This window comes from Amphibalanus amphitrite, unplaced genomic scaffold (assembly GCF_019059575.1).
Source record: "Amphibalanus amphitrite isolate SeventyFive unplaced genomic scaffold, NRLGWU_Aamphi_draft 000029F_arrow, whole genome shotgun sequence".
Classification (NCBI taxonomy): domain Eukaryota; kingdom Metazoa; phylum Arthropoda; class Thecostraca; order Balanomorpha; family Balanidae; genus Amphibalanus; species Amphibalanus amphitrite.
The window spans coordinates 789,292-805,738 of NW_024881525.1; the positions used below are offsets into that span (position 1 = coordinate 789,292).

The 16,447-nt window shown below is 50.9% G+C and overlaps 1 protein-coding gene across 11 annotated transcripts in view; it reads right to left on the bottom strand.

Annotated features, from left to right (window-relative positions):
- Positions 1 to 16,277, bottom strand: part of LOC122366313 (protein held out wings-like) — a 40,516-nt gene extending 24,239 nt beyond the window's left edge. For 7 of the 11 annotated variants that reach the window (XR_006253876.1, XM_043338510.1, XM_043338467.1 and 4 more), the window contains exons 1-3: positions 15,990 to 16,247; positions 15,655 to 15,785; positions 5,420 to 5,536 (exon numbers count right to left, since the gene is read on the bottom strand). Coding sequence is in view for 10 of the 11 variants with exons in the window: in XM_043338510.1 (XP_043194445.1) it covers positions 5,420 to 5,536; positions 15,655 to 15,785; positions 15,990 to 16,113 (372 nt within the window). In the remaining variant the exon portion in view is untranslated. Of the gene's footprint in view, positions 1 to 5,419; positions 5,537 to 15,654; positions 15,786 to 15,989 lie in introns of all 11 variants that reach the window. The other 4 variants (XM_043338476.1, XM_043338526.1, XM_043338493.1 and 1 more) reach the window with 2 other exon arrangements.
- Positions 16,278 to 16,447: the final 170 nt, after the last annotated feature.

A 16,447-nucleotide genomic window follows, 5' to 3' on the forward strand; every position in this document is an offset into this window, starting at 1 on the left:
TGTAAAAGGGAGAAGGCCCAGGCACCCCCAGTCGCCTCGAGATCTCTCGTTGAAAGGAACGAGGAGGAAGGGATCGGATGGATTCGGGAAGCTGGTTCCAGGATTTGCCTGTTGAGGGGAAAAAGGACTTCTGGAAGGATGTGGTTCGGTTGGGAGGCATGGTGTGTGTGTTGGAGTTGCGTAGTGTTCTGCCGGTGTTTTCTGCACGTGTTTCTGGCATGATCATCGTGATATAATTTGGCGTTTGGTGTCTTGGATTAGTGAATGTATGATATAAAGTGAGTTTGTGTATTTGTCGTCTTACAGTCAGTTTGTCCCAGCCCAAGTCTTGTAGAAGTTTTTCGGTTGACGTCCTGAACATAGCCCCCGTCACAAGTCTCCCTGCTCTGTTTTGTAGCGTGTCAAGTCGGGCAGCGTCTTGTATTGTTATGTGTCCGTCATATATTGTGTCACAGTAGTCAAAGTAAGGTCTTATATACGTCTTGTAAATTTGGTCGAGAATGGGCCTTGGTATGTAACGTGCAATGGAGTAGAGTGGACTGAGTGATTTGTGTACCTTGTTGCATATTGCATTGACGTGTTGGTGGAAGCGTAGGTCCTTAGAAAGTGTCAAGCCTAGGTGAGTATGAGTTTCATGAATGGGTACGTTTGCGCCCTCGAAAGTGAGCTTTGGTGGTGTGTATTGATGTCTGTGTGAAAATGTTTGTTGGATGGTCTTCGTAGCGTTGAATGTAATTGCCCATTCTCGACCATATTTGTGGATTTCGTTGAGGTCTTGTTGTAGTGATAGCTGTACGGCGTCAATGTCTGCTGTCGTGTGCGAGGCGTAGATAGATGTGTCGTCAGCGAAAAAGAGAATGTCATTCTTTATTCGTCTTGAAAGTCCGTCGAGATACATAAGTGCCAGCAAAGGCCCGAGTACGGATCCCTGCGGGCAGCCCGCATTTATTGTTTTAGTGGCCGAGAATGTGCTGTTGATCCGTACTCGGTGTGTCCTGTCACAAAGATATGATTTTAACCAGTCGAAAAGTGAGTCAGTAATTCCGAAGTCGTGCTTACTCTTGTACAACAGTCCGTCATGCCAGATCTTGTCAAAGTATTTAGAAATGTCGAGGTAGATAGCAGTAAAGTCTCGTCCCATGTCCAGTGATTTGTACAAGTTGTGAGTCAGGTATAAAAGCTGTTGTTCTGTACTGTGGCTACGCCGGTACCCACACTGCTTGTCGGTCAAAAGAGAATGATTCAGTAAATGGGAATATATACCCTTGAAGACAATTTTTTCGAAGACTTTAGATAACGATGAAAGTATACTGATGGGACGGTAACAAGTGTAGTCAGAAGGTGATCCCTTGTTTTTGAAAATTGGTTTTATGTTTGCTTCTTTAAATTTCGATGGATAAATTCCCTGACTTAGTGACATGTTAAAAAGTTTGGACAATGGTTCTGCGATGATGAGAGCGGTTAACTTGATAAGTTTTACTGGAATTTCATCGGGGCCCGTTGATTTGTTAGGATCGAGTGAATTTAGTATTTGGAGAACCTCTCTCTCGGATGTCATCAGTTCACCCAGAGTGGGCACCGGCGTTCTGTCTGAGTCATGATTTAGTGGATGTCTGTGTGTGCCGGTTAAGTCGACCGTCGCTTGTCTGGCGAAATGATTGTTTAATAGCGTCGCTTTTTCGAAGTCGTCAGTTAATATGTCTCCGTTATGTCCCTCTAGCGGTGGAATAGTGTAGTCGCGTGTTCGTCCTGTCATTGTGCGTAGTGTTTGGTGGTACTTGCGTGGGTCGTGCTTAAGTGTCAAAAGTTTCTCCACTTGGTGTTGGATGTGTTGTCGCTTCAGCCTTTTGTTCATCGATGTCACTTTGTTTCGTTGATATTTCCATCGGTCCCAGTCGTAGGCAGTCTGAGTTTGTTTGGCTCGTCTGAACAGTCTGTCGCGTTTCCTTATTTGTGTTTTCAGGTCGTTTGTCGTCCATGGCTTTTGAAATTTGTCTCTAACTATCTTTTTTGGAATCGATGCGTCGGCAGCACTTGATAAAGCCCCTATAAACAGTTCGGTTGCTGTGTCTATGTCGTTGTCCAGAATTTGTTCCCAGTCAGTGTCTTGTAAAAGTCTGGTAAGAAGTTGTGAGTCAAGGTTTGCATAATCCCATATCGTTTTATGAGTGAGGTCTGTCGTTTGTCGTGGAAAAGCAGTACATACAGTCGCAAATATTGGGAAATGGTCTAAACGTGAAAACGAAGGTAATATCCCACTATCGATAATAATGTCAGTATTGTCTGTAAATATTAAGTCGCGTAAGTTGCTTTTGTCGTTTGTCATTCGGGTGGGTTGTGTGATAAGTTGGCTGAGTCCTAGCATGCTAGCAGTGTCTTGGAGTCTTAGGTCGAAGGTCGTGATACCACTGTGATTAGTCATGTTGTTGAGGTACACGTTCCCGGCGTTAAAGTCTCCTAAAATGATGGTTACAGTTGGTGAGTGTTTTTGAGCGAGGCTTACGCTTTCCGAAAAACGTTCAATGAAACTTTGTAGTGTAGTGACATTATTATGTAGTGGGCGTGCGGCCAGGAGGCGTCAACACCAGATCACAGGCCTACCGATCAGACGCTGGCATGAGGATTGGGGATCTCAACAGGCACCCTACCGGCAACTAAACCCTAAGCGCATAACCAGGCTTGTGCCGATTCACTCAATTTTCCCGATGCTTCACGGATTCGTTTTCCGTCACCAGGTTAGCTATTGAGCCTGCTTCATTCCGTTTTAATAGTAAGTTCAACCCTTCAGCGAGGAAACGTTGTTTCCAAACAGAAAACATCTCCCCGTGAAACAGGCGGTGGGTCGAACTGACCCAGCACACCGGTCAGTCAGGCCTCATCTCGGTCTCAGTTGCAGGTGGGAGGCGACTGCAGGGGCCAGGCCCACCCCCTCCATCACCCGACCTTGGGGCGTGCGGCCCGGGGGAAGGTATAGATTCCGACCAGAATGTATTGCAGCGGCCACGGACGGCCTGATGGATGGCTCCCGATGACAGAGATCAGCAGACGATACGAAAATGTCGATTTACAATTTTGGAATGGAATAAATGGAAAGACGATCTGTTTGTATCAGTGAACTACCATGCAACAATCTAAGAAGATTTATTGCATGACAACGGAAACACATATTAAGCCGTAAGCAATAGCGTGAAGGAATTCCAAGGCCGACCCATATTCGGAAAAAAACTAGCTGTTAACCGGATCTGCAGCCCAGAATGTTTCGTGTTTAAATGGGCAGACACTGTTACGGGCCTCAGAGTTATGTAAAAACGTCGCGGACATATAAAAACGGACCGGAAAGGATGGAAGGCGAGCGGTGACGTAACCTCCATATGGCCACATTGGCGGCTCCCTGACATCGAAGGTAGAACTAATAACCGGTCAGCAGGGGAGGGGTAGCTTACGTAATCCTGAACAAGTTGAGCAATTACACAAAAGAGGCTTACCACAACGTTGTATACTAGGTATGGCCATTTTGCGAAAAACAATACAATTTACTAACACAATGGAAGCCATCTTACATCAAGCTAAAGAAAAAATAATAATGAAAAGTGATGAATTTCAAATCATGTAGACTATCATATAGACGGTCATATAAACGATCAACAAAGTGGCTGACGACTCATCACGGCGGAATTCACGACCCCGCCCACCGCATTCTGTGACCGTTAGCGGCGCATCCGGCCGGGCCCAGCGGCTCCCACCGGTCTCCGGCCCCTGGCGCCCATCTCAGCACAGTGCGGACTGTAGCGGTGCGCTCCGACGGCCAGAGGTTAATACCGCAGGTCACTGAGCGGTCAACAGAGACTGTGCGGGGACGGCGCCGTCCTCTGAGTGATACCTCTGCCGGCCACGGCAACAGGCAGATAGCGCAGAGCCATCGGTGACCTGACTGGAGGCACAGGGGCGACGCCAGCACGGCCTACCACGTGGACACACCGGTTTCTACAGAACTGAGTGTCGAACCACACACCAGCACTGCCTCTGAGCCGACCATTGTGACCCAGAAGCTGATTCAGCTAAACGCCAATCCTACCCTCTGAACGGAGGCCGCCGACGCCGCCGCGCTCTGCCGCCCTAAACGTTCCAATCCTACCCTCTGAGCGGAGGCCGCCGACGCCGCCGCGCTCTGCCTAAACGTTCCAATCCTACCCTCTGAACGGAGACCACGCTCTGCCTGCCGCAGCGGACGCGGCGCACCGGTAGTACCTCCTCCTCTCACCCTCTCTCTCCTCTGCCGACGCGGCACTCCGCCGCGACGCGTCACCCGGCGCCGGCGCCGGCCGCCGAGAGGTCAAACGCCGCCCGGGTCGCGCGCGCCGCGGCTGTAGGACAGGGTGCCGGCCCGCAGCGGCGGCCCGCGCCCTCACGTCCGCGCCGAGCAGTGACCCCGAGACGGAAGGCCGGACTCTCCGTGCACGCCGGCGCAGGTGTGCACTGTGCACGTGGACCGTGCAAGGGTGCCGATCACGCCTGACCCGCCGCCGGCCAGTATTGCTTTCATCATACCAGTGGCAGGCAAATCACAGCGATCATTCGATCAAGGGTGCAGATCGAAGGCAATGCGTAGATCCTGAAGCCATACAGATATCGCGAAGCCCCGGATAAGACCTCGCTAGCTATCCATCTGTATGAATTGTTTGAAGAAAAGTGAGGATTTTCATGTTCAAATGTTTACAATCAAATATACTGTGTTTGATGACCATCCATAACGAAGAACTGCCCCAGACTACTGATAAGCCCTCCAACTCTCCCATTTCGCCCCGGCTCGTCGACCGTCTTCAGTCTCCGTCCCGTACCATCCCGTGTCGCCACCGCGGCTCGGTGCCGTCGCCATCGAGTCCTGTCACGTGCCGGCCGGTCGGACGGCCGATCCCGCCTCAGATAGGGTAATGTCGGGCGGCCCGACCGGCGGCGACTGTCGCCGGCCGCTGTCTGTGCCATTTCGGTAGCCTCGGTTACCTGAGGCGACCTGAGGCAGCTCATGCGGCGCTGTGCTTATTTCAGATACGATGGAGGATCGCGCTGGGCTGGTCGGCTGCGGTTACTGTCAGACTAAGCTATACTAGTATAGGTTATACCTATACGTCGATCGTCTGGTGCAGATTCATTGGAAGGAGTCTTACCCCTTAGATCGTAAATAGTCCAAGTACATAAATAATAACTGTCTTCTGTCTCATGTCTCGTCCCCATCTCCTTCTAGTTTTTTTTCTTTTGTCCGTTATGCGCATTTAATCTGCACAAAGCAGCATTCGAACAGATTATAATCCACTTCAGATGCATACGCCACATTTCTCTAGAAACCACACAAACACGCCTCATTCAGGTTCAATGCAATTGCAGGCTGTTAGGGTTTGCCACCGTTTCCATGGATACTGACCTTTTTCTTATCCCTCATGGAGCCCCGTCCGCGGACCATGATTTTACAGCCGGTTTCCTGTTCCAGTTGTTTGGCCGTCATGCCGCGGGGGCCCAGAATCCGGCCGACAAAGTTGAACTGAAAAACAGACAGGGAACGTCAGAAAATGAAACAAACTAAAGTGAACGACGATTGAGGAAATTAATCAAATAAAACTGAAATCGAAATAGCGCCACAGGCATCACACAGACAATAAGCCATACACGAGACACACAAAAATACCCGTTTGAATAAAGAAAACATCAGATGAGCATCAACACATGATCGGAACAGCGCCTAAGAAAACTATCCCTGACGAGGCAGTTATAAGGTCGGACAGTGTAACCCGCTATGTTGATACACATGCATATTGGTTGGAGGCCAAGATTTTCATGACATTGTTCTGTCTTGTAAACACTCTTCAATTTTCCTTTGATTGCTAAAATGTTATGCAAGTGGGCACCTTTTTCTAGACTAACGACACATAAATATATTGTACACAGGTGACGTAGACACTAGACAGCAACCACGCTGTGCCCGTGCCACGGCACTCTACGTGGTGCACACAAGCTCATAGACCTATTCAGACGTCGGATCATGGGTTTCCACTGAAACCCGCCTCCGGGGATACCGGAAATCAGACTGAAAGGCATATACGTATGCACACCTCTCAAAAATCATGCCAAATGTTCGGCCTTGAACGTGACGGCTCTGTGTGACATTGTGACGGTGACAGCGGCTCTGAGGACGTGCCGTCACGTCACGTTCTGTCACGGATCAGGGGGTTCGGGGGGGGGGTAGAGGGCGCCCCTGCCGGTCCTTAGCCCCATCGATAGCACAAACCCTCCGCTGGCGAGCTCTTCAGCGCCAGCCAATACGCGGGGCAAATAATAATGGGATATGAGGAGCCAATAATTAGTGGTGGCAAAAGAATGGTAGGCTGGGAGGTATTTTTGAAGACAGCAGATCGTTGAGCACAATGGTGGGAAACCGTCCCACATAGCGGCGGATGTCCTACATAGACACAAGACAACCTGCTAGAGAAACTAGATAAAAACTGCCAGCTGGTAGGGCTAATATTTAATAGTTTGCGAAAAAATGGAAGCCACACAAGCAGTTCACGTTGCAGTAGAAACTTTATCTAAACATTTCTCCATCCCCTGACCCAGAGCTTCCCTGCTCTCGTCTCGCTAGGCGCCCACGCGGACCAGCCAGTCATTCATCATATCGCCTCTGCCTGGGGCCGAGCGCCCGGCGAGCGTCTCTCGACCCGAGTGGCCCGAGTGAAAACCAGATAAACAAACGGTCGATTGGATCGCCACGGTGAAACGCGTCCAAAACGGTGACCACTTTCTCCGGTGGGCCGCCGCGCCCGCCCACCGCCCGCCGCCCACTGTCTACCGTCGCCCGTTGTCCACCGTCTACCGCCCCAGCCCTTCACCTACCGTCCATCGCCGATGAGCCTACCGCTCGCTGTTCACTGTCTACCGCTGCCCACCGCCCCAGCCTACCACCCACCGCCCCCCGCCGTGTCAGTCGCGCGGCCAGTCGCTGTCACACGGGAGAGCTTGATGGCGGGGTGTGCCGGCCATGGGTGCCGAGCCGCTATAGGTCATCACGAGAGGTCATCGTAAGAGCGGCGCCCGCTGACCCACTTCGGTCCGGGTGTGACACGACACCACCACCACGCCGCGAGAGACACCGCAGAGAAGCTGACACAGGCTCTGACACAGGCTGACACAGGTTGACACAGGCTGAGACAGTCTGTCACGGGGTGACAAAAGCGGTGGAGTGTGTGACAAGTCTGATTGGCTAGACGGCCGGCCAAAGGCCTTATCACTGTCAGGACGGGGTGAATAGTGAAGTCAGAGATAGGATGGGTAGGTGGGGACCAGGGCCTCGTTTCATAAAGCGAGTCCGTAACTTACGCCAGTTCTTGGGCTTGTATTCCAAGCGAATGTGAAGCGATAAATTTATTTCCCCTTCTCCCTTCTATCCAAACTATCGTCATCGCTTCACATGCACTTGCAATACAAGACCAAAAACCGGCGTAAGTTACGGACTCGCTTCATGGAACGAGGCCCTGAAGAGCGGCTTGGAACTGGAGGCTACTGCTGCACTGCAGAATTAACCGGCATAGCACGGTCAATCCGCGCAGGATAACCCCGGCCTCCCGGACGGCATCTGAGTCACAACTCACTTGCCCTATGCTTCATAATTGCGAAACCTCTCTACCGGGTCACCGTTCGGTCAAACCCTGCTCTCTGCTCATTACTTCTCTTCCCCTCTCTCACTCCATCCTCTCTCTCCATCTCCCATTCGTGCCGTAAGTCGGCCATCCGCCTCTCGGCAGGGTAGTAACAGTTCAGCGGTGGCGGCCGGCCGGGGAGCCGTGAACCGGGTCGGCGCCCAGCCGGCCGGTACTCGGTACTCGCGGCGTGTGAGTCATTACGCCACTGGCACACACCAGCTGACCTGGTCAGCGGCGCGGGGCGGCTCCCACGACCGGGCGCCCCGGCTACCGGTGACGTCATAGCTTCTCCAGTGACGTCACAAAGGCAGTGAGTGCTGCGGGCGGCGCCAGCGACTGACTGAGGTTCAGCAGAGCGTGTATAAGAATCAGGGCCATCCAGGTCCCAACACGCCCCGGATCAATATGTATTCCAAACGACAACAGGCCGAGCCGTATCAGTGTATCGTAGGGGAGAGTGGGGTAATTTGGCCGCTTTTTTTAGAAAACGATGTAACTAAAAATCGACAACACATTTCTGCATTTTCTCAACGCTGACAGCTGTGGCATACATTTTACTTTCCTGGACAGTAAACTTGAAATGATAGAGTAACTACTTATATTGAAATTGTGGCGCATTACAAAGGTCTGCGAAGCGGCCAAATTGCCCCACTAGCAGGGTTATTTGGCCGGGGGTGTGGGGCAATTTGGCCGGTGTTAGTTTGAGGCCATGATTTTTGTTATAGGCGAGTCAGCTTCACATTCAGCAATGACGCGTGTCCTACGACGCATTTGAAGTATTTTGGAGGTTGCCTCAGCCGTCACAGGGGTCGAAAATAGTCAAAATAGCGGCTCTAGATGCGATGACAGTTTTTTACGAAAAGCTTTTGAAGTAATCAAGCTAGGCCAAAACTAAAAGTACCATCGTAATTCTCTCGTCATTCCGCATCGAAACATGTATGTGTTGACCTCGAGAGGTCAAGGTCAAAGGTTTGCTTCAGGTCACGTTACCTCAGGTCGCTTGACCTCAAGGTTGCGTGAGTTCAAGGTCATCATGTATAGCAATCGATGCGCCTTGACGAGCTGAACACAATGAGACCATTTGCGCGGCTGTATCTTTTTTCTGTAAGTATTTATTACCAAAAAAGCATTAGGTAACATTTGATGACGTCACATGCCCTTACAGCTGTCCAATAGGAAATATGGCATCAAGGTAGTCAAAGTTGGTCATGAATTATGTCCTTTATGGTATAATTGACCATGACAATTCGGCCGTCCCAGCATAGTGACTCTGAGCGCACCGGCCAAGTTGCCCCGCTAGTCCCGGCCAAATAACCCCACATTGCCATTCTGAAAATTTTTGTCTATAAAGTGGTCATGGCTGTACAGAACTAGATGAAATTGCTCTTGGAACCGCTGAACACGCTCAAGAATGGCGCTATAATGTTGAAATTCGTTTACAGCCCAAATACTACATGTTATACAAATTTTTAAACGGAAGTGAAAGTTACCATTTTCTAACGAAATTCACGTTTTATTAATTTTGAATAAAACTAAGAGGGGGAAAGTTTTGACATTTGTTCTCGAGTTAGTTCTGCCGATGACAAATGAATAGAGACTAAAGTTATTTCATTTACTTTTATCAGCTTTCGTACAGGTGGGGGCGGCCAATTTACACCACCGGCCAAATTACCCCACTCTCCCCTACCTGGCGAGTTTTTCTGTCGCCGTGCAGTGGACCGGTGATATTAATGGTGCAGCGGACGACAGTGTCGCAACACTACCAAACCCGGCCTGCAGCTTCTGTTGACCGGCCGTCTCAAGGCCTGCCGGGTATCAGAATCACTCAGTACCGGTCGGGACGGACCCGCTGTATGACTGATGAGGCGGACAGGTGCCGTGGTGAGCCGGCCGCCTCCCGATTTGGAGTGAGAGGCATACACGGAGGGGCAGAAGGCGCACACCGGCCGCCATTGGCCAGCACAGCGCACCGCGCCGCTCGTCCGCGCCGGGAGGTGAATGCGAGAGCAGATCACATGCATAATGCAGCGAATTCGCCGTGTTCGCTGCTGAACAACGACGGGAGTCAGCGTCGAAGACGGTCCGACCCGAGAAGTGTATAAACGACCCGGCCGACCGCTAACAACGGCGCTGTGCACCTGAGCCCACGGCTCCGCGGTCGCGAGAGAGACAGAGCCAGGAGAGGACCAAAAACAGACTAACAGGCTCAGGTCCACAGAAACTGTTTGGAAGAAAACCAGGACTTGTATTTTTCGAATGCCTAAATCGGGCAATCGGGCTGAACAAGCCTATCAATTGTGGGGAAAACAGGTAGGTACGAGTACCTATATTTCGTATGTGGTCAACGACTCAATACAGGTAGGTGCGGTCCTAAGCAAAACAGGTATCTTGAAATGCCAGCCGTCTCGGACCTAGACTAGTTGGCGCGTCGAACTAGTGGTAACCAGAGTTAATGTTCTCCGTCAATAAAACCATGTTTCGTCATTTGTCTTCGAGCTACAATAAATAAATAGAAATGGCGGATGTATATTTTACTGTTTGAACATCAACAACGTGCTGGAATATTCCATGCACCAAAACAGCAGTTCATTCATAATTAGGGGAACAAATGCAGCAACAATATCATCAATCACTTAGAAGAGCATCCTCGTTTCAAGTTGTATTTTGCCTCTCAAGAAAATAAAACCTTTAGCGGTTTCGAGTTTTTCTTACACCGCCCTCAACGCACAGACCTGCGTTCCGCACAAGCCGGCGGCGGCAGGACCCAGCCGACCCAGAGGGCTCCCACACGGGTCACCGAGGTCAGCAGGTCACCGAGTGTGTGGGAGGCGCGTGGGACGAGTCGCCGCATCCCCGACCCACGCCGCACCGGTGCGAGCCGAAGTGACAGAGATGGGTGAGTATGGAGGAGGCGTCAGGTACTGGCTGTGGGTGGAGGGACCGTGACGGGTGAGTTGTCAGAGGTAGCGGAACGGCAGAGGAGAGGAGAAGACATCGGAAGGGAAACAGAATATGGAATGAAGAGAAGTGAGAATGGACGCTAGTGAAATGTTTGAGTCTACACGGCATACAACAAAGACAAGAGAGGAAGACGCAAGCATGTAGTGTACAGGAAAGGATAGTCGGAAATGGATGAAGTACCGAACACCAAAAGCTTCGTTTCGTCCATACCAATGTCCACGAAACAGAGATTCACAGTTCGCTAAATCCCATAGTGCACAAGACGTGCCGGACGTGCCCGACGGGGAGGGGAGGGGGGAGGGGGAGTCCATAAACACGCGAGGTGCCGACGTGCTGGAGGGACCCGGCGGCGCGCGGGGCGAGGGAGCGGGCGCCGCCACGCAGGCCGTACACAGGGGAGTCGGGGCCGGTATTTTTAGAGCTCCGGTGTGAGGTGTCTGGGCAGAGCCGACACAGGGAGAGAGCCTGGGTGTAACGTCAGGCGCGGAGGGTGGACGGAGGGTGGATGGATGGTGGACGGAGGGTGGATGGTTGGTGGATGGGTGGAGGTCGGATAGTGGAAGTATAAAATCTGCAGGGATGGACGTGTTGTAACCGCAGGTTGTTTGAAAAGACAAACACTACTCGTTAGAATTGTGTTTTTCTATTGAAAAACAACCGGAGCTATTGGCGACCGGTGCTACCGCAAAGCAGCGGGAGTGTAGAAGGATTCGCCGCGTAGCTACATATTCAGCAATCGGCAGTGGCGGAAAGTCGAGAATGCCAACGAACAATTAGCATAACTCAGCACGCTACGCGCTGCCACTGGTATGTGCACCTGTTACCCTGTCAAACCAAGGCAGAATCTGTCCTTGGCACGTTTCCCAGTCATGTTTCAAATTTAACAGTGACAGGCCTTAACGCATTCATCATCATGCCTCGTGCAGGAATACTCAAATTTTGGTTTCAAATAATAATAAAATTATATACCTGTCGCTGTAGCGAACACTACATAGACTTACATCATAATAACAGGCCAGCCCAAAGCCACCTCACAGGAACGTTCACCTTCAGCGGCTCAGCCTCGCTGTTCCAGCAGTGCCCGCGCGCTCGCCCGATCGGAACGCGCCAGTTTTCCTGTAACATGCCGAAGGGCGAAGCGCCACGACAAAACCGCAAAAATCCCCCCCCCCCCCCCCTCACACCGCAGTCGGCATCAGAACTGGCATCGGCATCGTACGGCTGTGATCCGTCAGCCATCCACCGCCGATGCCGGAGTGTTCCATCGGAACATTCCAAGGCGAGTTTCGCCACCGTCTCAACAGGCCGCCTTCGCCGGCGGTACGGACCGCACGCGACCATCGGCCGCCGCATAAAGCCCGGCCCGCCACCGGCCGGCCGGCCGTGAGGGGGTAGGGCGCCGGGCCACCTGTGCTACACAATGACCTACAGCGTCCAAACTACGTCGAATTCAGGCATGCCGATTGGCTGAATCGATCGGTGAGGTGTAACAATCACGTAGCCACTTTCAGCGTGCAAATATTCAGCCGCGTTATGCATCGGGAGTCCTATGCATATTCCCCATCGGCACAAGTCCGTCAACGCGGGGCTGTATCGTCCAGCCATGCATTGGATAAGGTATTCCTCCATGGTCTAGCCAGGCTTTGGATGTGCGGCGCATGACGTCGCTGCCAGCAGGGGTTGGCTCGCCGCGCTGTGCGCACCCGTCAGCTGAGTGAGCGCACGGCGAGCTGCCCACGTGCGGCGGCCGGCACCTGTCCAGTCGCTCACCCTCCCGGCTCCCCGCCCGGCGCTGCGCCGACCGGCCGACGGGGTGCACCTGTTCAGGGGAGGGTGGCGGCCGCACCGCACAGGCTCCATTCAAGGTATAAATAACACCAGTCGATCCCTCAGGCGCTCCAAGCTGAAAGGCCCCATTATTAGGCGGTTCAGGACCACCTGACAACGGCTGTTTCCGCTCGAATCGGCGATTGTCAGCTCATGAACAACCCTGTGTTCCCTCTCCCGGCCCTATGCCTGGTGACAAGTTGGAAGGCACGGGCCGGGCAGAGGGGTTGGGCGGTGCATCAAAAGCTACTACAGCTTGATGAAGTGACGCCTTTAGCGTCCTTAGCATCCAAAGCAAACAGTATAATTCCAGGTTTCAGGTGGACAAGATTCCTGAGATTATGTAAGAGCTTGAGAGTTTCGTCAGATTTGTACTAGGTCGACATGCTTGCTCTTACGAGGATCAGAATGTTGTGGCGTATAACACAGATGCAACCAGTTTATCAATTGAATTATAAGTGGAAAACAATGGGAACGTTTTTGGTTATATTACTTTAAGTTGGCTACACATGTGTTTCGATATAAATCTTTTTCAAGCCATAAACAACTTTACTTTTTTTCAACAACTTTTTTGACAACTTTGATGTTTAGGCGAATTATTTACATTTTATTTTGTCTTAATGGCTTGAAAAAGATTTATATCGAAACACATGTGTAGCCAACTTAAAGTAATATAACCAAAAACGTTCCCATTGTTTTCCACTTATAATTCAATTTGTCTATCTATATCAGTTTATCAATCATCGTCGTTTCGGAGGCAGGTAAGACAACACAAAACGCTTATGTAAACTGCCCACATGCCATCAGTTGACCCTGCAAGATTCAAAAGAATTCAAGAAGAATATTCAAAATAGCTCTTCTTAGTCTTATTCCAACGCCGAAGGTCTTCTCACAAGGCGTAAAAACGCTTCAAAAACACCTATGATCTCAAATCCCTCCCGCTGTCACCCTGTCATTCAGAGCTGACATCTGACATCCGCCACCGACTCAGGACCATAACGCATGCCTCAGCAATGGGTGAAAACGTCCATCGCGGACGGAGACGATCCGTCTTCGAACGGAGACGATCCGTCTTCGAACGGAGACGATCCGTCTTCGAACGGAGACGAAGCGGACGAGCTGGGCGGACAAGGCGAGGTGACAGAGAGCGTGTGTAACGCCACATATTCGTGCAAGAGCGATCGTGATTCGCTCGGAGGAACAGAGATATAAGACAGAAACATACAGCAAATGAATACTGGGTCAGCTGATGAATGACGAACAACAGACATATGGGTGGATATTTTGGTAGTAACTAATCCGAAAGATTTCACTGATGATGATGTTCATGCAATTTTCAATGGCCCACGGCCCACGGGTCAAGGGTAGGGAGGAGGTGGCCGACGGTTTACCTATATTAAAGGTTTATCTTGAGTTTGGGAGTGACATTTCGATTGATGGTCGACGTGAAATGATGCTGACTTCACAGAACCAAAAGGGAGAATGGTGACGAAATAACACACTATGCAACCGGGCTAGGACTATGTAGAGTAAACATTAAAGATGCGCCCCAAATAGCCAAAGTAATAAAACAATCTTCAATGCTCTCAATTACAAGAAGAAAAGAAAAGGCATTCCTTCACAGACATTCAGTGGGGAAGTGCGTTTACTGGTTCTAGCCCACTGAAGCTGCCGCCCTGGGAGTAGGTATGTACGGACTAGGTACGGGCACGCGCAGCGGCTCCCAGCGCGCGGAAGCCGGCGACTATTTCTGTCCTCCGCAGCGGCAACAGTCTGCGGCAACGTAGGTCGGTGACGTCATCGGAGGCACCTCCGGGGGTCTCTGGCCGACACAGGGCACAGAGTCCGTGAACGAGAGGTGGTCGGGGGATGGGGGCCAGGTGACGACGATGCCAGGAATAAGAAATGGCTGACTGATGGTCAATGAACAGGGACAACGGTTGGCTCTTTAAATGTTGATTTTCGTTCAGCCGGCGAATCCAAGAATATCCAAACCTATCTGTAAGGATATTGGGTTAGTGAATATTCCCATTACAGCATCACGGCCTAGCGAGGAGAGAGCCCAGCCGCCGTATCATTGTTGAAGCGGTGCTTCCGGTCACTGCAATTAGATGACGTATCACAGCGGACCACAGCCCAGCCACCTGGCCACCTCCGACCAGCGGACCATGAAGGACCACAGTGGACCATAACGGACCACACATGGCCACAGCAAACCACAGTGGGTCACTGAGCGAACCGCAGCAGACCGTCACACTGACTGCACGGTAGGCGATCAGTACCTATCGCAGCAGCGGGCGCGGCAAAACGCCCATCCTCGCCAGTCGGCCCACCGACAATGTACACCAAACACTGCGCCTGGCCGGGGTAGGTAGCGAGCCGGAGCAGCAGCCGGCGGGTCACGACTCAACTGCCCAAGCGGCATCCGCTCTGCAGCGCGCCGAGTCAGCTGTGTGGCCGCGTCACGGCGGCCGCCAGGGCACTGCTGAGCGAGCCCTCAGAACCGGGCCGGCGGAAGCGGCAATGAGCCGTGCCGCCACCGAACCGGCCCTCAGAGCTGGGGCGTCTACAGAGGAGTGCGGGGTGCGGGACCCGCCACTGAGGCAGGAATACCAGGAGCCGCCGGCCGCCGCTGCTGCGGACAAACGCCGCAAATACAGCACTCAGTGATGGGGAATGATGACTAGCGATGACGACGAAATGACGAAGCCCCAATCTCGAGACGGGCTGGGTCCTTAGCTTAGGGAGCTGACCCTAAATATGACCCTTTGATGTGTTGTCCTATATCTTCAAAAATGGCTGCATGTGGTAATCAAAACTATTCATAGTACTGAAATAGTTTTAAAAACAGCCATTCTTTCAACAATAAATGGAACATCTGCCCATACAGCCCAAGGTACCTCAAATGAGCCCCATTGTCAACTTGTCTCAATTCATTCAAACTGTTCCCAATAGTGTAAATTACATTTTGAATTGTGTGAATGTGCATAACAAGCAGTCAAAATGACCATCATTCCAGCAGACTTTCTATTTGAAAATAGCAAAAGTATGGGCACTGCATTTGAAGAAAGCTGCAATATTTCACCATACCTATCTATACATATGATAAAAGGCTAAAGAAATGAGTTGGAAAGAAGAGATGTGGCAGTCACATTTGGATCTCACTTTTAGTACTCACATCTGGGTGTTCCCGTACTGGAACGTAGACCTTCTCTGTGAGATTGACCACAGTTCCCTGTGGTTCAGGTAATGCCTCAGGCTTGGCATTTCCCGATATTTGGAACAGGCTGCCACGAATCTTGGCGATTTCTGAAACAATCATCAGCACAGCATTATTGAAAATGTATTCAAAGTTCATACTTATCTGCCAGATGCATGCATCACCATGGAAAATGGAATGTAGGTATTACTGACGTATCACATTGTTTGTATATAAGCCGCCAGCCCGCCACCTATATAAGCTAGCCCCAGGCCTCCTCTAGCATACCCAGTTTTGCACGTTAAAAAACTCACCTTCATCCAGAAGCCTTTCAACGTGCAAAAAGACGCTTGGGAAAGCAGTTATTTGTTTTCTGTCTTTAATTAATTGTGCCAAATAATCTGCTATGTTCTGGGTGTTAGGCGAGGAATCACTCATTGTAGAAGTCAGGGTGGTAGCACAATATATTTTAAACTTTTTTTAGAGAGGCGAAATTCGAACAAGAATCCCAGCAACTCCCGTCCTAACTAGCACACACGCACTGCACACCGCAGACTCTCATTCACTTTTGATTCACTTCTGCGACATTTCTGCCATCTAGAGGCGAGCTTCGACCTAACGCCTTGACCTCAACCTATAAATTCGGTCAGCTGACTGTGGTGAGCTTCGCTGATTAATGCTCTAAATTCCACATTTTTCAATTTTTATCAAACTCATATGTTTAAGTAATCATTTATGCAAGCAAAGTGATGCATATTATCGAGAAAAATAT